The sequence below is a fragment of the Hirundo rustica genome, chromosome 1 (genome assembly GCF_015227805.2).
Source record: "Hirundo rustica isolate bHirRus1 chromosome 1, bHirRus1.pri.v3, whole genome shotgun sequence".
In the NCBI taxonomy this organism is placed as follows: Eukaryota; Metazoa; Chordata; class Aves; order Passeriformes; family Hirundinidae; genus Hirundo; species Hirundo rustica.
Window position 1 is genome coordinate 34,421,675 of NC_053450.1, and position 26,828 is coordinate 34,448,502.

General features: G+C 36.9%; 1 protein-coding gene across 5 annotated transcripts in view; it reads right to left on the bottom strand.

Annotated features, from left to right (window-relative positions):
• Positions 1-26,828, bottom strand: part of C1H8orf34 (chromosome 1 C8orf34 homolog) — a 154,905-nt gene that overhangs the window by 90,989 nt on the left and 37,088 nt on the right. For all 5 annotated transcript variants that reach the window (XM_040079380.2, XM_040079364.2, XM_040079354.2 and 2 more), the window contains 3 exons: positions 14,322-14,350; positions 7,986-8,155; positions 3,959-4,125 (listed from right to left, as the gene is read on the bottom strand). In XM_040079380.2, coding sequence (XP_039935314.1) covers positions 3,959-4,125; positions 7,986-8,155; positions 14,322-14,350 — 366 coding nt within the window. The remainder of the gene's footprint in view (positions 1-3,958; positions 4,126-7,985; positions 8,156-14,321; positions 14,351-26,828) is intronic.

Below are 26,828 nucleotides of genomic sequence, written 5' to 3' on the forward strand. Positions count from 1 at the left end.
ATCACCGAACTTTCACTTAAGATTTATACATTATGGGGAAAAAAGCATTATTTTGGTGAAACCACCTCCTAAGAAGAGATGGTTTTACAAGTCCTTGATGCTCCAAACAGTTAAGTTCATCTCAGATATAAGATTATTTACATTGAAATCAGAGAGACTCTTCAGAATCACACAGACTGGCATATGCATCAATTGCAGGAAATGGGCTTCAGTTATCACTTCAACCACAGTTGTGTGAGTGAACTTCCTGGGTACCCTTTGCAGTGGTTAACTACTGCAGAGTTAGCTACTGCATATCATCTGTTAACATAGGGTAACATTTTTAGTACCATAAACACACAGGAAGATGGAGAAAAACCAAGAAATAGCTGCTTGAGCATTATGACTAAATATCATGGAATCATAAAATCATTTAGGCTGGAAAAGACCATTAAGATCATCAAGTTCAACCATTGCCTAAGCACTGCCACGTCCACCACTAAACCATGCCCTTTAGTGCCACACCTACACATCTTTTAAATCCCTCCAGGGTTGGTGACTCAGCCATTTCCTTGGGCAGCCTGTTGAAATACTTGATAAACATTTCCATGAAGAATTTTTCCCTAATATTTAACCTAAATCTCCCCTGGCATGACTTGTGGCCTTGTCCTATGACTAGTTACATGGAAGAAGACAGAAAACTCCACCTGGTCTCCTTTCAGAAAGCTGGAGAGGGCGATAAGGTTTCCTCTGAGCCTCCTTTTCTCCAGGCTAAATGACCCTTGTTTCCTGGGCTGCTCTCCACAGGACTTGTTCTCTTTACAATTATTGTGTAAAACAACACAGAATGTCTTTCTCATCTTCTTATTAGTAAAAACTGTAACAATGTATATCTAAGTCCAAGTGTGCTACAAAGATCCTTATACTTTTACTATGTTTATGTCTGTGCACAGCAATACACTTAAACAATTATATTCTTACACTTAGTCAAATAATTGATTTTTTAAAACCAAACAACTCATGCCTTGGTGACTGTATAATCAATATTCACAGCAATTTCAGAGAAAATAACAATCCCGTCCTCTCCAATGTACATCATTGTACGTGAGATACTGAGGGAATAACATAATTTCAAAGTCTCAGTGGACTTCAGCCAAATGTGAGAGACAGCTTAAGACCAAATGTCACAGAACGCCAAAATGGCCGCAGAATTTCTCAAAGAACAACATCAGCTCCTGATTAGATTTACAAAACACAATGCTTGGCATTATGATGTGTAAAAAATGAGTCCCTTGATATAATTTTGTCCCAGACATCAATTGCATGACCTTTTAACGTTTACAAACACATGTGAATTAACAATTGCAGTTCTCAGCTTTTTGAAGTCAAGAAGATCCTTTCCACTATGATGTTATCAGTCACTAATCTAGTTTAGACACCTGTTTAACTGAACACACTTATAAAGTCACCAGCATGAGAACAGCACTCCTATGTATCTTATCTTTTTGCACATACACTTCTTTTGAAAAGGATAACAATGTAATTGTTTCTTTTATTCATAATATAAAAGAATTCTAGCTAAGACGTTCATTGAGTCACCTAGGAGATGGGGGTTTTTCTAAGAAAATATGCAAAAACTCAGCTTCATACTTTTAATATCTAAATAAATCACCCAAACTCTGAAAAAGGTTCTCTTGAATACACCTAAAGATGCATGGTTTTGCTCTGCATTTTAAATATGGCGTACACTTTAAATTATCTGCTATAAATAGTAGAACTATTTTCCCAGAATACTGTCTTAGGAGCATGAAGTTTTGCAATTTTTTAAGAAAGGTTTGACTAAACAAAGAATACTGAACACTGAGGAGAACAAATCAAAGAGAATCTAATCTATATACAACAATGCCCTGCAATTCAGCGATGGCAGAAAGCCATGATTTGAAATTAGTTATACTGCATGTAAGTTGTGCAAAATGCATCAAATCAGTTAATGGATTCACGTGGTACATTAAAAAAAATTCAGTCGCAGTATCAGTTACTGACACGGAAAATGTAGCAATGGAAAAAACCCTGTATTTGCTGATAGAAACTGAAGCTCTTTATGTTACCTTCAAAGGAAAACTAAAATATCCTTCCCATGTAAACAGAGTCATACTCTCAAAATTTGAGCAGTTCTGGAGAATGTAGCCTAACCATTATACCAAATATAACACACATACTGTCAGCAAATTTCAAAATGAGAATTAAAATAAAAGCCAGTTTTTCAGAAGCACAGCACTTTAAATACCAAGATGTGCATATTGAACTTTCTCTCAGTGGTTGTTACTATAACATGGTGATACTACAGTCACTATAAGCACGGCTACTACTCCTCAAATATGTCAGGATTTTACCTCAAAATCTCATATTCATTTATATAACACCCTAGCCAAACTGGAAGTCCTGTTGATGACCTTTCATAGTTTAAGGTTGATTTTGTATAAACTTAGCCAGTTTTGATGAACTGCAGGATGGAAAAATATTCCAGGTTTTGCATGGCACAAAACTAGAATGAACTCTTACGATCAAGTACTTATTAAAAAAAAACTCCAAAACACTAGTTTGTACAGTTTTCTACCCAAATGTCAAGACACTAGAAAAATCCTTAATCTGCCTTCTTGGTTTCAGATACCTTCAGAGATTCAGGTGTCTGGAAGAAAAGACCTGTACATCTATTGGATACATTTTGCTCACTAGCTACACAGAAATTAACAAAAAAACGTATCCTGTATGCGATAAATAACGAGTGATCCAGGCCATTCTCTTCTTCCAAGTAAAACAAATGCACATATTAAAACTAAAACTACTGCAAAAGAAAAGGTAATTATTTATTAATTCACAATTAATTAAGCAGGATATTTTCTTCTTTTTTTTTTTTTTTTTTTTTTTTTTTTTTTTTTTTTTTTTTTTAACCGTGAGCATGGTAAAGCACTGGAACAGGCTGCCCAGAGATGTTATAGGATCTCCATCTTTGGAGAGAGTCAAAATCCACTCAAAAGAACCTGCTATGGCTGATTTTTTTGAGCAAAATGTTGCACTAGATACCTCCAGCAGTCCCCTCCAACCTCAATTATTCTGTTTTTCTTTGAAGACTATAGTAAGGATGCAACAGAAATATAGAAAGCAAAAAGAGCAGCATGTGTTTTCCTGATTTTTAGATTAAGGTCCAACCCGAAAAAAAAAATCATGCCAGAATTCATAAATTCAAGAAAGCTGAGTTATTCTGAGATGGTGAATTTCCCATGCTTTGATCCCAAATAAAGCTCCATAGAGCAGAAACTGTGAACAAATATTGAAATTCATGACTGCCATTTAAGTATCATACACTGAAACTTTGAAAAATAGCAAAAAAGAAATTATTAAGTACAATTAGAACTATTATTAGTTAAATACAATTAGTAATTCTAGGGAAGGGACGCAGCAGTGAGCATCAAGTCTTCTAGAGTGCAATTTAAGATTTAAGATACAATACAGTCTAGTGGAAAATTACAATCAAATCCTCTGAAGAGGTTACAAATTCACATTACATAAGCTTTGTATAGTTATTAAGTAAAAAAAATCTACTGAAGTTAAAACTGTGATACAGCTAAGAAAAAGATGAACCAGATGAAAGACAGTGAGTGAAGCGGATTCTGTTCCTTGTACAGAAATAGATTCTGCAAGTAGAACCTGGAAGGGATTTATGTAGGAAACCAAATTAATGACTTTAAGCACCTAAAGCATTTGATTTCATGGAATTTGGATGCAGCTGGGAGTTTATTCACACACATTTATGGTCTGCCTTACATTTCTCCTGAAAGTTACACGTTAAACCATAATGAACCTTCACACAGCTGCTGAATACTTTAGCTTCAAACATAGGGAGCAGTTTCTGCCTAATCTCTTTTTGATTTTTTATAATAAAAAAATTCAGAAAATACACATAATTTTTTGCAGTTACCCAGTAGTTCCATTGCATCATCTTCATTGTCAATGTCTTCTTCGGTTACAGATGGAGCTGTGCTTTGAGCAGAATCAAAGGAATCCTGAGAAAGCATGGCAGCCAGCAGTTTCTTATGTTGCTGCTGTTGATGTTTTAATCCTTTGGTCTTTGGCTCCATTTTTAAGCTGTGAGGGAGGAAAGCACAACTTTCTCTTACTGCTGCTCTCTTCAAAATGCATCACTCATCACATAATGTTCTAAGACATTTTGTGTTTTCAGTTTCTATATAAAGATTTGATTGAATTTGGGAAATTTCCCATAGACTTTATGTGCACCAATCATGTCTAAATAAGCTACAGGTATAGAGCATCAGAATGCCAATTAATAATCAGTATTGCTAAGGCATTGATCCACAGCAAAAAGCTGACAACAAGGAACTGCTTCCTTGAGTGATATTGATACCATTACCCCACAGGATTAAGGGCTTTATATTTCTAACAATTTTCCTGATTTGTTGAGGTGTGTCTCTGACCGTAATAACAGAGGACTGGAATTGCACAGATGTTAGAAGGATCTAAGGCAGGACTTACTACAGTTTGCCATTTCTGATTCCTTACTGTATCAACACAAAACAGACTGAATTTTGGTGCCCCACAGGAGGGGCACCTCATGAGCGTACCACCAACACCTCGGACTGTCCTTACAGTCTGTTGTAGGAAGGCAGAATTGTTGCAAATGTATGATTTTTAGTATAATCAACAATCTTTTCATTTCTCCAGCAAAGATAAACACTAATAAGACAAAGTGTACTTTGGGGATGAAGAACAGGCTTTGAGTTTAGGACCTCAGGTTATGGATTGGGCCTCTGCAAGCTCTAGTTCATTTCATGCTCCAAGAGACAAGAGTATCACAATAAAAACCACTCAAATTCCCCATTGTGTACATACATCATCCCTGGGGGAAGAGTCCCAAGAGCCTTGCATCTTCTCAGAATTCCTCCAAGAAATTGTAGAAAACTACCAACACGGACTTGAAAATGAGTTTAATCCTATTTTCATGGAGTTCAAATTTCTGAAAGATGAGCTCAGTACCAGCAGGATTGCCATCAGCACTTTTCTATGGTCTCTTAGCACTTATTAATACCTTGCCTTTCTTCCTTATAGTGGCAACAGAGAGCAGTGCAAAGCCAGTGACAAACACAATCTTTCCTCTGTAGCGATCCAGACCGTTAAGGACAAAAAGGTGACCCTTCATCCACTTGACAGGACATTACTAATACAGCTACCTCAGACTGGCTACACTGTCTTTCCCAGTCAAAGCAGTAGTAACACCTGTCCTTTCAGTTGCTTTTTCTCCCCTTTTTTTGAGTTACTGGGCCATTCAAATATATGACATGCCTGGTTCTGTAGCTCATCATCACAGGAACGCACATTTTTCAGCAGGAAATGGTGATTCTGTCACACCACACCGACAGCACTCACTCTGCAATGATTTGTCAATGTCTAATCCTTTGGATACTCATATAGTGTTACATATATGTACCATATCCTTATGTTTACTCACAGGTAAAACAAAACATGTGATGTGGAAATAATGGAACAATTACAGTTCTGACTTTTCCATTCCTATATTTTAACTGAGTATTATAATTGGTTCTAAGAGTTTCCTGGCTTATCCTATAAATGCTGATAAAAAGTAAGCAATAAGCTACCACTTTTTATTAAAACTGTTGCTAAATAAAATTTAACAAGATAAAATTTGAAACATTGAATGTGGATTTTTCAAATTGCCCTCTCTTTCATTTGACAAAATGAAACTTACGTTTACAAAATGTAACCTATTTAAGGCTACATTAACTATGAAATAGATTACTGAAATACAGATGACATAGCCAAACTTTCTTACAACTGATAACATCACTCTTTTGAGAGCAAAACATAACTTTTCCCACTATTTTTAGATGTAATTGTTTGCTACATTAAAACTAAGTTATTATTACCTAGTACTTGTCTTGTGCATTTGGTATGTGGCCAATTCCAAAATTCTGCTAAAAGCACTTTAATTCACAGTAACACTAAATCAGACCTTGAAGCAACTGCCAGTTATTGGTGAACTATTATTAAATATTCAGATGAATCTTTATCAACATGGGTCTTTTAAACTATAGTTGGCATCAATTTTAGTATCACCACTATCTTGAAGTTCTGCAACTTTATGATTCCTTTGCAAGACTGCAAACATGATTTTTATAAATGGCATACAAATGCCATACATAGCTGATGAAATGCTAATGAAGCAAAGAATTATCCCAGACATAAAATCAGTCATCCAAATGGAAATCCATATGCTGCATGTAATTTAACAGTTACTCATTTCCACTGAAAATCAGTACTCCCACTTAGCAATACATATTTTTCAATGGGCCTTCAGCACTTAATGCACCTATAAAAAGAGAGATATCAGTATCCCATGAGTCTTTCCTGGAGTCAAGTTCCCTATATTCTCCTTATTCACACACCAGGCAACCTGATTTTGTCAAGATACTCAAAAAGATTCATCAAATACTATTCTCAAAGCCATTAATCACATTTTTAATTATAGCATTAGCTGTGATGTTTCTCACAGCTTGTACCACCCTCTACAAAGAGAAAAATGTGCTGCTTTGAATCATCTCTGCTGCTCAGAACTAGAACTCTTTGCTCCCTTCTGAAAATTAGACAGAGATGCTTATTTCTCTCCTTTCTATTGACAGAAGGGATACAATATCCTCAGTTTGCTCTGAGACATGGAACAGATCTTTATTCAATGCCTTTACTGGACTGCTGAATAAGGAAAAAGAAACCCAGGCCTGCACAATCAAGCTGCAGTGCCAGTTGCTGACTCCATTACTTTCCCAGGAACTGCACTGGAGAGACCCAGAGCCTGAGTTGTGTTAGTCCTGTCCAAGGTCTGGCTGAGGGATCATTACTACATGCTGCTACTTCTTTGAAATAGTAGTACTTGCAGCAGCCCCCACGATAATCTAATTAACTGAAGTACTCATGGATAGCAAATATCCCCAAGACGTGAGGAAAGTTAATGAATGCAGTCTGTAAGAGCACAGCTAGTGACGCCTTAGTTTTGGTGTGACAGGGAGGTGAATTTCAATGTAGAAGGTACATGGAAGAATGTGAAGTGAAGGAATAGCTTAGATCTTTTCAGAGGGAAAGCAGAGAGTTTCTGCCTTCTAAAAAAAAGGGAGAAAAAGGTGTCTACTGCAGTCAAAGTACTAGTTATAACCCAGGAGATACGCTACAAGGCTAAGGAAGAAACGTAGGTGTTTAAGCCAATTAACAGAGTCAGTGCATTAGATTTACACTTAAAAAGAAAGACATTAATCCCTTTTAAAGCAAGGCTGTGAGTATTTAACCTTCTCTAATAAACATATCTTTAAACCATGGAAAATGGACTCCTTGTAATATAATCTCTTCCATGTAGCTGAAGCACAAACTCTTTCAGTCAAGGACAATAAATCTTCAGAAATTATGTACTGCAGAGAAGAAAATTTTCTCTTTGAGAAAGACTTGTTATTAACACCAAAAAGCTAAGATGTGAAATGAAAGCTAATTTAGGAAGTCCAGTTAAAAATAACAGAGATACTGCTTCCCTTGTCTATCTCTCCTTTAAATGAGAAAATCAGATTTGTCACCAAAGTGTCAAGAAGATTAATAAATAGCTACTACCAGCCCTGGAAAGATGGAAGCACATGAAATATCTGAATGAAGCATCACAACATTATTACACAATGGACCCCAACCATGTCAAAATACACTTAGCTTTTCACATGTGAATAAATCCATAGCTTTGCAAATGGGTATTAAGTTAATCATATAGAAAAGCATAAGAAAAAGCCACATATAAATTACTCCTATTTATTCTGCATGTGCCCACGCTATGGCATGGGAATTCAAAAGCCCAGCACTCTGCCCTCTGAAATAGAATTTTTGTAACAAGGACAGCTCTGTCTCACAAAATATAAAGTTTCTAGGCCTGATCAAAAACCCACCTTCCTCCAGGACTGCTGCTATCCTCACTGTCCCACTGCTCATTTTTATTTCTTGGTATTGGTGGCTGCAGCATCTCAGCAGCCAGAGGGTCTGCATCATTCTCTTCACGGCCAATCCATTCTCCAATCACACGAGGTCTGAGAAGAGGGGTGTTAAAACCTGCTGTGTCCTGAAGAGAAATAAAAATAGAAAAAGAAACATTGCACCGTTTGTTCCCAACTGTAGATGTAAACAGAGAAAGAAAAGGAAAAAAAAAAAAAGTACAAAACCAACACATTGCATTATCATTTCAGAGGGCTACAAAATACCCAGAAACAATGATGGACTAAGAAAAAGTTCCCCATTAACAAAATTCCAAGAAATAATTGTGTACTCTGCTGCCCTGATACCTCAAATCACTTTTTTTTTTTTTTTTAATTGCAACTGTAGAAAAATCACTTTTTTTAATAAAGGCACAACTCTTAAAACCATCAGTGTATCTGTTCTGCTAAGCAACACAAGGCCATTTGTATTTAAAAAAAACCCCAACAAAACAGCCAAAAGACTGTTGTAGATTAATAGCATCACTCTTATTTGCATTATGAATTAATGCACAACTAATAAATATATCTGCATTTTGCATTTTAAAAATAACCCTGCTAGGCTTTACATAATGTATCTTTCTATTCTGAAAATGGTATTAACATTTGAATAAAATGCATTTCTGAAACTATTTTTAACCACTTACTGGAGGACAATAAACTGGACAGGATTACAAGAAGCAAGCAAAATGTAACTGACATAGTCAAAACAATAGCAATAATTTGCACTATCATATTAAGAATTTAGGTTAAAGAAACAAGTTGTCCTTAAATTGTATGAAAAAGCATTCTGATGCAGTGAGTATTTCTGTTTTCAATTTTACTAGAATGGTTGTAGATAAAGGGTCATGTACAACAGCAGTCAAACTAAAAAACACACCTGTATACCAGAAAAAAAAATTAAATTATGGGATAGGAATAATTGTTTTTCTTTAATTAAACTGTCTATAGGCTAATAAAGACATTTCAAACACAGTGTGCCTAATTAGAAGAGATATATTTCTATCATTTAATGAGTGAAAATTATAGGAAAGAAAATCCTTGGCTGTTACCTAACTTAGCGCCTCAATAAATACTCCTGCCATAAAAGAATGCTTTCCAAACAAAAAGCATCTGGAAAAGGTACAGCACACTGACTATGTAGCCTAGAAACCATATTTTCTCTCCTTCCTAAAAACAAACAACTTTTGAAATCTCCTCCTAATTGAAAAATATGCAGTAAAAGCAGTTTGAAGTAGAGGCCTCTACAGAAATGAAAGTAACAAACAAATTAAAAAATTAATAATAATTTAAAAAAACCTAACAGCTGCAAAGTGCTTTCAATGTGAATATGTTTACCCTCCTCTGTCTAGATGCTGCAATTTTGCTGAACATAAGAACCTCTATTTTGAGATTCAAATGTGACCCAGGTCCTGGATCTGACTCACTCACCCTTGTTCTTTTGTTTTGTTTTCTGCAATGTGCCTGTGAGTGCTTTACCAAACTCCACTCACTATGCCTCTGTCCAGATTTGTCCACCACTTGACTAATTCACTTTCACACAATGTTTCTAAATTCTGCAAAGACCATTGAAAACTGAATCCATGGCTTCAGATGTTCTAGGATACTTAACCACTGGTGTTGGGGTTTTTTATGTACTTACAAATACATGTTTTGTGCATCTGTTTGGAGCTGTGGCATAGTCAGGTAATGTAGACTAGATGACAGTCACCTCTGGGCACTTGACAAGTGTAACTTTTCACAGGTGTGACAATCCTTGTGTGCTTAGGAAAAATATTATTTCACTGTCCATAATGCCTTCATTACACAAGTTGCTTACATTATTTTAAATATTAACCATCTGGCCCCTTCTGAGGTTTACTCCTGTTATTCTAGCTATTTTATCCCTTCACTTTCTCCCTAAGATATTTGCTAATAATTAATAAAAATTGTTCCTGGAACTAGTTAGTTAGAATAACTTGCACTGTCAATCTTGCTAAAAGCTTTCAATTCCTTAAATGAAAACAGAAAACACCTAAAAATTTGCTCATAAGTTTTTCCTGACACCACACACTGCAAAATCAACATATGAATAAGTAAAACATGAATTTTGTGACTGTCCTTGCTATGCTTGCTTTCATAGGCATTTTAGGGATAAAGTAGCACTTTCATACTCAACAAAAATGTAATTTACATTACATATTCATGCTTTGCTTCACTGTCTCACCTTGCTTTTCTTTTTGAATTGTGTTAGATTTGTACACTATGGTTTCAGTGACCATTGACTGTCCTCCTTTCAACTATATAGGCAGACTCAGTGAAAACCCCAAACAGAGAATCAGAGACAGCTCTACTCAGAACACCAGGATGTTTATCTGGTAGTCTATTTCAAAGGCTGCAAAATATTGAGATGAAGTATTCTGTTCTGAAATAAGATTTTAGAGTTTTGGTTGGTTGTTTTCATATAAACTTAAGAATCTTAATTGATATCCAATTTATATTCACCCATAGATAACAGAAGAGATTGACAGTGACATTAGTATGCACAGAAATATTTTCAGCACAGGTAGGTATTTAAATCTGCACTAAAACGAAGAGGACTATTTCATGGTGGTGTCATCCACAGCCACATCAGTGGCTACCAATGTGACACACTCAAGCTTCCTTTATGTGGAGAAAAGGAAAAGAAGGGAAAGACTGACAGACAGTTGATTCTCCTCTTCACATTGGGCTGAGATGTGCTTGCTGGATGCAACCTCTACCTGAGAGCACAACACTTGTGTATCCGTTTATTTACGCATCACTTAAAAGCTCAGTATTCCTCATTTCTGATATGGGTTTTGAGGGAATCCCCATAGTGAGAAATACTTTGGGATGAGAAGAAATTTGTTTATTTTTGTTACTTAAAAAGAGTTGTTTCCTCTCTTTTATTAATTGTAACCTGTTTTCATTTTTGAATACTACATATAAAAAGAAAGTATGCCCTAGCCAGCAAGATTTATTTTTTTTTAAATATTGAGGGTCAAAATCTACTATGAATTTTTCAATCTTCACTTGGGTCTAACTCTGGACATCTAATTCTTAAGTGTCTCCCATTATTAGTGTTTGAAGTGACTGAAAGATATCATTGGAATTCCAGACAAATGTCACAATGTAATGACAGGTCTCATTCTTCAGTGTTTTTCTCTAGAGTTTTTTCAGCCTAGAACTCTGTGAATATCAAAAAAAATAATAAAAAAAGACGAACATCCAAGCTCTTCTCTGTTTACATTAAACCCTTCACATTATGCATGGAAGCATGCAGTTTCCTAAAATCCTTCAATAATTTCTGTTCAGTGGCAATAAGGGTGAGTCAGTTCAGAAATTTGTATTACATTAGCACTGCGTTTTAGTTTTAAAATATGTGACTGACACGGCATCCCTTCTTATTTTCTTTCTTCACACAGTGTTACTTGCAGTGCCAGTTTCTGACTTTACATAGCTTGCATGGCCTAGAGACAGAGGCTGAATCGTCAAGAGAGACAGAACACCAAGCTCTGCAAGGCTGAAGTAAACAAAAAAGAAGGTGATCTCTACAATAAATCTATTTTAATTGCAGTAATTTTAGGACTTTTTTGGGGTTTTTTGCAAGGTTACCAGTGAACTCAGAAATTTTAGAAGATTGTGTCAAACTGCAAGACTCTGTGTTGACTGAAAGACTGACTTTGTGCTCCTGTATTTTCTCATTCCCTGTCTTGGACAAAAGATGTAATTACTGACAAAAAGCTAATACAACCAGATATTTGACAAGAATCCATTTAAATGAAACACTCTTTCACAAAAGGGATTCAGAGCAAACTGGTTTTCCAAATCCAAATGCTTGAGTAACTGAGCAACTAACCAATTAACTGGATTACTTGGAGGAGGAGTTACATCAACCAACAAAGCTGATTAAGTACTCTCCTGCAACTGGAGGCTACTGAAGCAAGAGAGAAATATTTAAAAAGAAAAGAAAAAGAAAAAGAAAAAAAAAAAAAAAAGGCAATCCAAAATAAAAATAAAGAAGTATACACATGCATTCTCTGTTTTCTCTAGGTTCTTAATCTAAACCACAGATAAAACAGCATAATTATGGCCTCTGTCACAGTCTTAGTTCCCCCAAATATTCCTGTTCATCAGGAAAATAAAGCAAGGAAGTGCATATAGTAGAGTTTTATATGTCTCTCATAACACCTATGCGATGCTGATGTTTTAACAGAATCCAGTGCCAAGTTTGGCCATGCTGTTTCAGACCCAGGACATGCACCTGGTGAGTTAAATTGTTAATCCAAACCATAGATGAATGTAATTTCAAAAATTATTAAATGCTGCTACAGCTGATAAGGAAGCTCTAGTATCAGCATGTATTAAAAAATTAAAACTTGACTACCTATATACCTGAAGAATAAAATCACCTGTGAACACATTCAGGTGAAATAGTTCTAATGTTTAAATACTAATGTTTAATGTTTAAACAACTATTATCAGGTTGTCTTTAGCTTACTTTGGCCCAAGACAAATAATACATATAGAAACAAGTCACAGGAACATATCAGGAATTAGTTTGGGTAAGGGATCATTCCTAGGAGGCAGGATTCCACAGAATGGTCCTGGCCATGCTTATGTTCTTAACACAGACTAGACCTTACATTAATTAAAAATCCTTAAAGAGTCAAACAAGAAATAGAAATGAAGTTCACTAAAGACCATGAAGATAAAAAATCACTCTTCCTCTCTAAATCTATGCTGAAAGCCTCTCAAGCAGTACTGCACAAATGATGCATGCCAAAGAGTTTAATTGTTTGGGGTTTTATTTATAGTACAAATAGCTTTTGACTTCAAGAACATTCAAACTATTAACTGAATGTATATAACCTAATTCCAAGTTTTATTTTAAAAAGCCTCCAGTTTTAAATTATAAAAAATATAGTATATAGTAACAAAAAAACCCCTGACTGCTCACTCAAGCTGGATCCTGTGGAAATTCCCCAATTATGTTCTCCATCTCAGTTTTCACATTGAATTTAAAAACTAAATTTAAAAACTAACTAAATTAAAAAAACATTAATGTTTTTGAACAACAAGACATCATAGTTTAAAGAAAACCAAACCAACCAGAAATTATTTGCTAAAACATATATGTAAAAATTATGTGATACCAGGCTCTAGCCTAAATTGTCTTTTTCCTCCTTCAAAGAGTATCTTATAGCATTTTTTCAACAACAAAAACACAAGAAATTGAGTTCTTCATAAGTATTCTTAAAGGGGAGGGTTCTAATGGAAGGACTTTTTACCAGTGTTTACCATCATTTCTGAGCCTAGTTATGGAAGCAGTGGGAAGACTTAGGCCATCGTTTGGAAATGGCAGCCATAGACGCACTTGACTGCATGGTAACATTTATCAGTCTTACCTAATTGGCCTTCCTTGAAGAACACAGTGAAGGTATTTTATATGCACTTGTGTCAGAAGGATTTGTGTCCTCATTTTACCAGCAGAAACGGAAGTTATGTGAAAATAAAAAGCGTTCTATATTAGGATTATTCCTGTGTCTTGTGTACCTTTTGAATGCGTTTTCCTGACAGCAATGGCTTCTGACACCAAGAACACAATGCAAGTTTCTTGGCTCTAGAAGCACAGTGCTGCTCACTGCTGAGAAAAGGGAAGAAAAACTAGTTCTCTTTCCATAAGTACTTAAATAAACCTAGCTTGATTGCTCTTTCAATGCAGAATTTATTACATCTGGAACTAAAATTCATGTTAACCGTATAAGGTAACAGAAATGGTCAGAAGAGACCACTTTTGTGCTCAGCAAGGAGGTAAAGACTGATCTTTATGCCTTGTGCATTCCTGAGTAAATCTGGGCAGTAAAAACAATTTCTAAATATTCTCACAAATCACATCTGGGAATGCAAAATTCAATTTAATGAATAAAAGGTATTCAAGGCTAAATGTTTCCAAAAGTAAACAAAGTAATCCAACAGACTATATTAAGCAAATATGGTGTCAAGATCAAAAGTATTTCCATAGTTTCATTAAGAGTCTCTTAAACTCAATGGCCTTTCTTTCCCTACTTGACAGCCCATCCTTGGCCAAGATCTTAATGTATGCACATATACTGTACTTACCCATAGAGCTTTCCATACCCAAACTTCCTCTGACCCCAATAGAACAGATGTGTGTATGCCAGGACAGTGGCATGTGCCTTATAATCACCTGTCTCTTTGTACAGCTCATGACACATCTCTTATCAGTCTTACCTTTTCGAGTTCATCAGAAATAGCAATGCCTGAAAACAAAACAGATTTAAAAAAATATTTAGAAAAATGCTTTCTACACGTCTTTTACTATGGTAAGTAGAAGTAAAGTTAAATCTGAAAACTATACATACTGTTCTCTGCATGCTGCTGTACCATACAATGGATCATATTTTGTTTCGTCAGTGAAATTGCCTGGAAACAATACACTCTTCATTTTCCTCAGCTGCAATATTATCAAAATGACTTTTCAAAAAAATGATGGAAATTAAAATGGCAGATGTGCCAGTAAAGTGACAACAAATTTCAGCATACTTCTATCTGTTTTCTAAAATCAAATCAGCAATATCAGATTTACCAATGGACACATTATTATACAAATCTTGCCCTGACCAGCATGTATAACACATTATGCTGCAATTACGGGGCAATATGGATGTTTCTCTTCCCTCTTTCTTCACAATACAAAGTGGAAATGATCCTCTAAAACCAGGTGGAACTTCAGAGAATAAAGCAAAATTTCTCAATAGAATGCAAAATCTTTCCTAAATCTTCTGAACAAGAACATGTATATTTGCTCATCTTTTCTGCAGATGCCTGCCCAAAGCTTCCTATCCTTGCTTCCATCACGTCATGTTTCAATTACTTTGATTCTGTAGCACCTTAAATATGCAGAGTTGGTCTCAGAATTTTTAACTTTTTACAAATATCAGTATATCACAAACTGCGCTCAAGTCATCATATATGTAATGCTACCATGTTGAAAATTATGATAGAGTGGAAGTGAGCCTCTCCTAGATTCTTATGAGATTTGATAAGAAATATTTCCAGATCAGAACTTCAGAAACCAAAGAAAAGCTTTTCCTGGTGGTGAAAGTAAGTGAAGTACACATACACAGGAAAAACGCACACTTGAAAATTGTTTTCTAACTCATATCCTGTTATCAAGACACCTTCTTTGACAAAATGCAGGACACGATGTCGCAAAATATGTATTATCAGCTGAGAGTTAGTTACTGTTTCTAAAATCACACTGAAGAGTGCAGCACTTTTAGCTAATATATAAGCATACACATATATAAGTCTTTACTATTTGGTATACCATAACTACATTAATTCTCTGGGGGTTTTGACTGTGCTTTTCATCATTAACTCTGGCTAATTCTCAGTTTACATTAATTCCTTACAGCAATTTCTGTTTTTAAAGGAGAAAAGTGCTAAGAGAACTGCAATTATAATTTAAAGACCTCATCAACCCATAAGTAATATGGCAGGAGTTAAATAAATATTTACAGTAATTCAATAGTACTAAAGTGGATTAAATTGAAAAAGATCCATTTTGACTAATCCTTCTATCCCTCACTGCAATTAACCAGTTTTTGATAACTTCAAACTAATATTTAGCCCAGATACAACACTAATGCCCACAGAGTATAACAACCAGGTTGCATCAACCAGACTTTAAGGCGTTACGAATTTCTTCAATCCCAAATGGACATCTTCTAGGGAAAAGATAATTGCACTCTTGAAGGTAGCAAAAACCTAATTCAAGCTTCTTTTTACCTCATCTGTGAGAACCTGGCTAACATCAACCAGCTCTCTATCACATGAATGCATTTTGTATAACCAAGATCAATCCATTCCACAGCCACATATACTCTCCAAACAGTCAAACTACTTCTTCTCAGCAGTTTCCCATAATGTTAATATAGTTCATTTGGTTATGATACAGGCTAATTTCCTCATATTGAAGATTGATACCATTTTCTTCTGCTTTCACATATCCCTGTGAATGGGTATTTGTAACTTGGGAGTGGACAGAAGGGCAATTTTATCTTGTGTTGGCTTACCCCTTAAAATATATACTTTTTCAAGTATGGTAAAAGAAAATATAAAAGGTAATCCTGTCATTTCCAAAAATCTGTTCAAAAAAAGGCCAAATGTTTTTTACTACCCACATGCCTATGTTGCCCATCAAAGATCAGTACTAAAAGCACAAACTAGCAAATGAAAAAACAGTATGCACTACTATATGTCTCACTAAAAAAGCTCTGCTAACCTCTCTGATTAAATTACATGTAAGACATAAAATTTTAAAACATCCACAATCTAAATGAATGTGCTTTAGGTAAAATGCTTTGTGTAAGTCCTATTGCTCCCTAGAACTTTGAATTTAGAGAAGGGACTGAACTGAGAAATTGAATTGACCAGAATGCCCCAAATTTTTTCTTTACTAAATTGGCAAGAGTAGTAAGATACTAAAATGAACTGTATTTTTTGGAAAAGCACGTAGAGAATTAGCAGCTTCTGAGGACATGTTGCCAAAATAAATACAAATTTAGAAATCTCTGATATTTGCAATCACAGGATTAAACGTGCAAACTCTTTTTAGCTCGCTCTTTCTCTAAGGTGGCATCAAGATAAAAGAAAAAGGATTCTGGGGAAGAAACTTTTTAAGAAGCTTGCTACAGCAATCTTAGTACAGTGATTCTTCTGGAGGTGATATTTACAATGTCAGTCACACAGACCTTTTTGTTATGGCTTGAGCCTCATTAATATTAACAGTACTCTTTTAGTCACTGATAACACAACTCCATTAGCAGAGACTAAGATAAATAACCCCCAAAAATGTTGGATGTAAAAACACTTATTTTGTTCCAAGACACTACTGTATCACAGCTAATATGTGCCCAACTCTTAACAATTCTCTTTGCAATTGCCAAACTCACAGAATGTCTTGGCCGACTTTGAGAGGAGGGGGATTCGCACCCTGTGTGCAGTAGACAGAAAATCCCAACAGTGACATCATTTTTTTTAGGTACAGACATCAGGTGGAATAATACATACTCCACTTTTCACAAAATAACTCCTCAAAAAATCAAAACTCTTGCATATTTTTACCATAACATTCAAAACAAAATAACTACAAAAAACCCACAAAAAACCCACAAAAAACCCACAAAAACCTGAAGAAACCTTAATCCCAAGTCCTGAGAACACAACTAAAGATACTCACCATTATTGTACAGAAGTATTTAGGATTTCTGTTAATTTCTTAACCCTTAGCAGACTCATGACTTTTCCAAAGTCAAACAGGTTTCTGTCATTTACTTTATTTTCAAGTTACACACAGACTATTTAAAATAGTTGAATATAAAGAAATTATAACAACGGTTGCTATCTTTGGTTCACGTAACTGCTAGTATCCAGACCTCAGCATTTTTAAAAAAACCCCCTCTTTTGTCACTTCTTTGTATAGGTGACAAGAAGTAATTGATTATGCTCTCTGCCCTTTCTATAATTGTTTTCATTTATCTTTTATATACTCTAAATAGGAAAACAGCATTATAAAATCACAGAATACTAGAGGCAAATGGAAAGCCCGTTCCATGAAGCTACTAAACGGAAACAACATTGAAGTTTTATGCAAAACATTTATAGGTATATCTGAAATGTCCACACACTAAAAAATTCTAATCTGACAATTTAGTCACTTCTTCAAACTGTAACCTCTTCCATCAAAACTTAATTCTAATCACAAAAAGACTCCTAACACCAGAAAAACTGACACATCTAGTTTATTCAACCTTAAATCCTACGGCTTTATTAGAATAAAAGTTACTATGAACAACTCTTTCTGAGTTCACCCAGCTTACAGCATTTAAAGCCTGACTGTGGCATGATGATGAATGTAGAGAATGGAAGCTTTAAAGCTGCATCATCATTGCCCTGCTGCAAGACACCGAGCAGCAGTTAAGAAGGGGACTGTTAAAACTGCGCTCCTGCCTTTGTTGGGAGAGGTCTTCTGATGTCAGAGGTAAATCCTCCAGAAAAAAAGGAGTATGATTTACCTTTTTTCTTACAGCAGCTGTTTCTAACAGACAACATTTGCCATAGTTTTATATCATAATGTGATTGACAGCTACACAACAGACCAACCACTCTTACTAACCATTCCAAGTAAAGGGGTAAGAAATTTGCTCCCCACCATTAGCTGAGCCTCATGGACAAGGTTTAACGTGGCAATTATTTAGGTAGTTAGCTGCCAATTTCATGTTTTTTAAAAAATCCTCCCTTTTATAAGTCATTACTGGTGCTGAAATTTGATCAGGCATCACAAGTATCCAGCCCACTCAGCTGTCTGGTGAATTACACAGACAAATTCAGGGCACTTGTTTCTACTTTAGGATGTAACAACCCTCTGTGCTAGAAGCGTGCTGAACAATGAAATAATTGGTACGAACATGTTTCCACAGTCCTTCAGAAACACTCCACAGCCACATCTGCTGCCATCTCTGATCAGCAACAAATCTGGAGAGGGGCTGTTAATGCTAGCGCAGCCTCTCTCAACTGGAACACTAATTCTGTCACTAGCTTGGTTTTGGAAGAGGACTGGAAGAACAATGTACTGTCTGATTGCAAGAAAGGTTTGGCATGCTCTGATTAAATGAAATATATCTAAAAAACAATGTAATAACTGATGCCTTAAGATTTAGCTTTCATATTTTCAGATTCTGTGCTGCCTAGGGATGCAGCTCGGAGCCTCATATTAAGTGCCAGTAAGTTCTCTCCACACAGTAGGTAGACAAAACAAATTCTTTTCCTGCTGGAGACAAAGGACAACTTGCAGCCCAAAACCACAAACAATGGTGGACTGAAGGGAGGAACAAGAAGGATGGTACCTCACAATCTGAAGCTGTAATTGGACAACTAAACCCCAATATGCAAAAGGAGCAAAACCTATAAAAAATGTAAGATCTTGTGACCCCGACGCCATCTTTCTTTGGTGGCCACCCTGGGTGCAGCCTTGGTCAGGCTTCTGTCTTGACCAAGGTGGATCCCAGAGGCCTTTCAATAAATATCTTATTTTCTAGCTCTGTCCAGTCTCTGTTTCAGGTCAGCCTTCCTAAGGCATCATAACAATGTAATTTATTAAAGCTTATTATACTTTAATTACTATTATCATGTCTACTTTAAGCAGGTTGCCTAAAAAGTGTATCTCATGCTGTATTAGCCATTTACTTTACAGATTTTTTACATTTAAAATACTAAATCATTTGTTTATCATGCCTCTTAAAATTAGCATGGATTATTAAAACCATTCTTTACGTGGCTACCTTAGATTTCTGTTCCCAGTCTTCTACCCCTATGACAACCCGCAGCAGCACAATGGTAAGTATGAAGAAATAAAGATGTAGATCAATACAGGGTTACAGCATCTTCTTTGATGTAAAAGTCACCTCTCAAAACATTTGCATTACATTTTAATAAAATAAAACCCTTCTGAGGCTAGAATAAGTTTCTTCTACAGCACAGGTTTTCTCCTTAGGACATTCTGCCTCATTTCTATCTTACCAACAAGCGAACTTTCTTTTTAAAGTAAACGGAACATCGTTAACAATTCCATGAGTCTTTTAAATGCTTCACTTTTGCATGTGCACTTCTTAGCAGAAGAGTTATACTTATCCAATACTTAATGTCTCCACTCAGTGATATTATTTCTTTGAAAAGTTGTCACCCTGGTTTTTCTGAGTTTTTTAAAGCCTTTTGATTGTTCATAAAATGGAGTCAGACCTTTTAGCTTCTGCACAATATTAGGAACAGTTTCTACCTTTTTCCCACATATGTAACATAAACAAATCCTTTGTTTTTCATTCTCTGTCCTTTGTTTGCATATTTCTAATCTGAAAACAATTGTAACTGACGGTTGGTCTGGCCATTCAGCTAAGGGCTGAAAACTCCAGAAGCCAATCTTCAGCCAGACCCACAAATGTATAAAAAGTAAGAAATAAACAGGCAGAGGGCTCTCCGCCTTGTTCTCCGCCTTGGCTTAGCCTTGAGCTCTCTCGGAGGAACCCTCTGCCCTGCGAAATCTCTCGTCTCTCGTGTGATTGCTTTGCATATCCCGATCACAAAAAGTGATTTTTAGACTTTGATGTTCTCAATTAAACAGCATAAAATTATTCTTCAAAACAAAAGGCACCACACAGGTTCAGGTCTTTTTGAAAAAGGGCAACTGATGTCATCCACGTGGCCTTGTGCAGGGCATCTGACACTGGCTCATACAACATCTTTGTCTCTAATCTGGAGGGACATGGCTTTAATGGGTGGATCATTCAGAGGGTTATTGCTGCATGGCCACACTCCACAGAACTGCAGTCAATAGTTCAGTGACAAAGTGGAAACCAGTGGTGAGTGGCATTCCTCGGGGGATGGTATTGGGATGGATGCTGTATATTATCTTTATTAGGAACATGGACAGTGGGGGCAAGCACCCCCTCAGCACGTTTGTTGATGACACAAGCTGTGTGGTGCAGCTGACACACTGGAAGGAAGGGATGCAATCCTGTGGGACACCGGCAGGCCGGAGAGCTGAGGCGGTTGTGCCAGCCCCATGGAAGTTCAACAAGGCCAAATGCAAGGTCCTACACCTGGGTCAGAGCATTGCCAAGCAGAAGTACGGGCTGGGTAGAGGATGGAATGACACCAGCCCTCAGTAGAACGGCTTCTGAGTGTCAGTAAACAACAAGCTTGACATTACTCTGCAATGTGCACCTGCAGTCCAGAAAGCCAATCACACCCTGGGCTGCATCAAAAGCAGTGTGACCAGCAGGTCAAGGGAGGTGATTCTCTGCCTCTGCTCAAGTCCTGCAAGACCCTACTTGGAGTGTGTCCAGCTCTGGAGCCCCCCAACAAAAAGAAGGGCATGGACCTGCTGGAGCAAGTCCAGAGACTCATGAAAGTGCTCAGAGGGCTGAAGCACCTCCCCTATGAAGGCAGCCTGAAAGAGTTTGGGTTGTTCAGCCTGGAGAAAAGAAGGCTCTGGGGAGACCTTAGGGCACCTTCCAGTACCTAAAAAGGGGCTACAAAAAGCTGTAGAGGGACTTTTTACAAGGGCATGTAGTGATAAGACGAGGCATAACAGCTTCAAACTGAAAGAGGCTATGTCTAGATTGGCCATTAGGAAGAAATTCTTTACTGTGAGGGTGGTGAAGCACTGGAACAGGTTGCCCAGAGATGTTATGGGATATATCCCAACCCTAGAAGCATTCCCAGGTTATGTGGAGCCTGGAGCAATTTGATATAGTGAAAGGTGCCCCAGGTCTTGGAAAGGGTGTGGAACTAAATGATCTTTAAGATCCCTTTCAACTCAAACTGTTTCATGATTCTATGAAATGGGGAGGCATAAAATGCCTTACTGCTGCATTATTCCTGATCAGCTTTACAGTAGCTTAAAATCTGGCAATATTTTCATATGATATACACACCTGAAATTACAGATCTGGTGTTTTGGTAAGAATTAATGTTCTGGAACTTTAGAGATATCTACCATTTATGCTTTTATTTGTGGTCCTTAAATAATTACAGGAAGAAATAACACAAAATAAAAATTCATTAAGGAGCTCTTTTAAGACTTGCATTTTTCTAAAGGCACAATGTACACCCGAGATTTATGCACACCCAATCGTAAGAAAATAAAGTGCTACTATTTAAATAATGGTAGTCTGGCATACATTAAACTCAATATTCTAGTATATATTTATGCATTTTCCTAAACATCCAGAAGATGGCCACAGAGGTCCCAATAGCCAGTTTTCCTACCTGCCAAACAAAGCTTTCTGGATTTGGCACATAGCTTTTGACATTCAAAGTTCAGACATACTAGACAACCCCAATGCAACTCGGACTAACCTGACAAAATTCATTCTCAGGATCAGTCTAGGCCAGGGAACTTCTGGGTGTCTGGACTGTCAACCTCATAGTGCATATCACAGGTTCTGTAACAAACTCCAGGACAGAAACAGCATTCTTATTCTACCATTATTAATCCTGCAGCTTTGAGCACAAATGTGGTGGTGTGGGAATTGGTTTTATTAAGTTATTAAGTTATTTTTGTAAGATTTTTAAGTTATTTTTATAATGGTTACTGTATACCCCTGTGTTCTGCATTGGTTGTTTTGTCTACTGTAAAACCAGACGTTTTCTGTCATTCATTCCTTCTCTGCACCTGTCGCTGTCAATCCCCCCCCTTCTCTCCTTGTGGTCGCCCTGTCTGTCACTCGGAGACCCTTCCCTGGCTTCTAGAAAACTCCGGGAGGGGTGCCGAGTGATAGGCTGGGGCCCGGGAGACCCCTCACATCATTTCGTGGTTGGTCCCCAGTTCTATAGTTCACACCCCTGGTTAACCCCCCGATTCCTGTGACTGGCTGACCGGTTGTCGCCACCCCCGTTTCCACCCCCCCTTAAAAACTGCCGCGTGCCTGCCCTCGGGGTCTCTCCTGGGCAGCAGGTGCAGCGTGCAGAGCCCCGCGCTTCCTCTGCCTCAATAAACCTACGTTACATCCTGCTCGGGAGAGTCCGCCTTTCATTAGCTGCCGGGGTCACTTACGTCATCTACGTGCCCGTCGCTGATGGTGGGATCCAAGTTCCCACAGGGAGGAAGCGGCACACTTAGCCTGTCGCTCCGATCTTACCACGTTGCCACAGTGAGACCCTGAGCTAGCCTGTGGTCGCGCGGGTCAGCGTGAACTGGACACAGTGACACACAAACAGAAATATTATATCATGTATCTGATGATACATGATATAACTGTCCAGCAGCTCACTGCCTCAATGCCGTCTCCAACTCCAAATTCTTAGGGGAAGCTTATGTTCTTCTTACTGGGGGGACGGTCCTTAGATATACTTGCATTTCCCATGGCAAAACCTTGTGCCATACTGCAGCAGGCAGCACTGTATGTTGTAGTATGAACCATGTATTGAAAACAAGGAAAACATAAACTATTTCATAGCATTCTTGGATTATAAAGGACATAAAATGGTTGCACCGAACAAAGCATTCCTCCCCCAGAAAAAGTACACAAAACCCTAAAAATCTCACTTGTTTCTGTGCAGGAACTTTAAAATACGTTTGTCGTTGACTGTCATAATAGATATTCTTATAATACTCCTTTACCTACCACTTTCAAAATTAGACGTATTTCCTCCAGTAGTAACTCAGAGACTTTCTCTGAAGGCGTCTTGAAATGAAACCTCAGAGTTTTTACCATTGAGAGGCGTATGTCCTCATATTATTCAGCAACTTTAAACTTTTTGTACAAGGATAATAGGACATCTTGAACAAGGATAATACTCCTCCCAACACTTGGCCATATTAAAACAAGAGAAACTGTCATCTTCAACATAGGAGCACAATATACATCTTAAAGTTACTATCTAGAAAACATGGATTTAATCCCTCCTCCTTATATTGGCTTTAAAAAAGACAAAAATAATTAATTCCTAACAAAATAATCTCTGCTTTAGACTTGCAGAGTATCTATATCCAAATTTCTTAGTGGCTCTAACGGCGAATACAGGTTTCAGGATCAGGTTTAGTGACTAATGAATTATGCAAACACAGAGAAATGAAATGCAAAGTACCCAACAAATAGCATGTCCCAGAAACTCTCCTAAGTCAAGGTCATTTCAGAAGAGAATCAAAACTGCAGAACTATTTAGGGGAAGGTGTACCCTGCAATAGGGGAGTTAAGATAGGCAGCCCACAGCATTCAGTAGCCAAGGACAGAGTCATAGCTCACATCCTGCTGCCTCACAAATGCCAACCCCCTTGAGGTAAGAACTAGAAAGTTCCATATCCTAGATGATAGTCACACATATCCCAGTTCTGCAATAGTATTAGAGAAACTTTTAGCAAGCCAAATATTTAAGAAAAGGACAAGGTAACTCAAAAAGAGACTTTAAGCCTGAAACTTAGGGGAAGTTGGACCAGAATGGCAAATACCTCCACAAAGGTCATTAAAACATCTACAGGAAACAGATATTTACAACTAAAGTAGCAGTGATCTCCTGGCCATACAAGCCCCAGTTTATAACTGAAGAGTAAATTTATGCTCATATTGTTCCTCTTTCAATCTCAGAAAACATTTTTTGTATTATTACCCATACATCATACTAAAAGCAAGTGGATTTTATGAGCAAAGGCAGTATCAGATAACAGCTGTAGTACTGAGATAAAATTATCTTCCTTAAAGGTTTGATTGAGCTTATCTAAAAATGTTGATCTCAAAATAAATCACAAACATTGATCTCATGTAAGAATAACATGATTTTAAAGTTCAGACTGAAGAGGAGGGAAAAATCCTCTACATGATGACTAGTCTTGTGGTTCAGTTAGCAGAACACATTTAGGACTAGATGATCAACTGATAACAGGGAAGTCATCTCTGCCGACTCTAGGTCAATTTCAGATCATCAACTATATACAACTGAAAAAAAACACTAACATGTTATGTCCTAAAAAATGCCACTCATAAAGGCAACTGACAGAAGTCTAATTACGTGTCCTGAAGATGCGCATTTACACTTATCATGACCACCATCAGAAATGCCTGGTTTCAATAAATGTTAGTGGCATTCAATTGAAGTTCATTTTCCATAACTGGAATGTAAGTCATTAATAACTTCCTACAGTGTAGGAGCTTCTAAATGAAACCCCATTCTAATGTGTTTGTCAGAGACTACTAAATACATTGAAGTAGTTCATGATGTATATATAAATCTTCTCACATCCCACATACTCGCAGGTTCATCTACAAAACTGAGGACATGATTTTAGCAGTTTGTTAACATATTGTGATTTTGTTTAGAACTTGTTCTGTTCTAGTTCTGAGATTTTTACTCTTGTTGCTTATATTCTTCCCTGTAAAATACAAACAGAACATACCTTTTTACGTTTTACTATTTTTATTTTTCTTAAAGAGGTAAGATCATGCTTGCCTTTCTTAACTATAAACAACATCAACTGATTCTAACATTATGATAAATAACTGTTTGAGATACTCTGGAGGGACTTGGAGATCTTTGTTTCTTGAAGGTATTGAAGAGCCTTGACACCTGGCTCTAGGTGAGCCTGCTTGAGCAGTAGTGATGGACCAGATGCCATCTGGTGGTGGATGGAGGTGGGTCCCTTCCAACCTCAATCATTCTATGATTCTATAATTCATTATGATTTCCAGCAACATCTCCTAATAGATGGAAAACCATGGTTTTCTCATTTACTGATTGTTTACGGATTACTCCCCTTCAAAGCTAAGAAACAAAAGAGGATTTTTCTCCTGTTGGTTATACGTAGATACCATTGTTTCTGGGATTCCCTGAAACTGCCCCAGATTGATCATCCAATAGTTTTGTTTAATGTTAACTTATTACCATTTTTTGACCTTAGAATGTCAACTGAATTCAAAGTAAGATAAATTTGTTTCTTCCCCTTTGATCTGAAGGGGAACACATGGCCTGAATACACTAACAAAATGTCAGTTACCTTGCTAAAAGGCTATTTGTGATTATGAAAGAGTACCTATCTCATAGCAGAAGACATTTTTTCATCAAATGCAGTTACCAGCACCTTCAATATGCACACATTTTCAGTATGCATCCTAACCCTTAACTGTTTGTATTACAGATGCAAAGTTGTTCATTAAGTGTGCAGACTTTCCACCTAATTGCAGCATGATCTCACTGATGTAGTCTTCAATTTTCCCCTACTCAAAACTCTCATAATTCACTCTTTTCCATCTCTTGTTATCTATTTTTCCATCCTCAGAAAATGGGGGAAGGACAAAGGCATATTCATTAGCAAGATCCTTAGCTATACAGGTTTTAATTCTGTTTAAAGGCAAACGGGCCAGAAGGTAAAATACAAGAACATACTTCTGAAACAGGATGGGACTTCTCTTCCTTACGATCAGCACAGGAAAGGATGATAGCAGCAAAGGCAGGAGATCTTGCAATAAAAGAAAATTAAACGTGCACAAGGGAAATGCAGTATATTCATGTAAGTTGCTTTATAAAACAAAATCTTCCCTAAATAGATGACTTGATAGTTCCAAATCCAGTTCAGTGACATACAGCTGATTGACGAAGCAAAGAAAATCCAGCTCTCCCATGTGGGTAAGCCTCTGAAAAACAGTACACTTATATCAGCAAGCTCCACTACACTTGGACTATAATTACAAAAATAATCTTCTCCAGACTCTCAGAGCTGTTAAAATACTTTTAACTCTGAGTGTGAAGTCACTTGTTGGTTTCTTGGACCTACTAAAGCACAGAAGTATTCATTCTTGATGGGGGTTGGGAGAAAGGGTCCAAATAAAAGCAATTTCAGTTTTAATCACTAGGACTGAATATAGAAGAGATCAGACATCTAAGTGCCTGAGTCTCACCTTCCAAATCTTACAGGCAGTTATAATACGCAGGAAGTGCACAAGTTTGTCTCAAAGCAGGGATCTAGACTGCATAGTAAATCAAGCAATAGAAACCAGAATTTAATTCAGAGGCTATGTCAACTGCCTAACAGGCAACAAAGTCATGGAAACTCACTAAAAGATCCAAAGCTTATCTTCAAAATGTAAACACATTCCAAGACTTGATGGAAAATTTATTTCACTTCAAACATTTGATTTCATGTGTCACATTTCACTGTTACAATACTGAAGGAAAAAAGAGTGA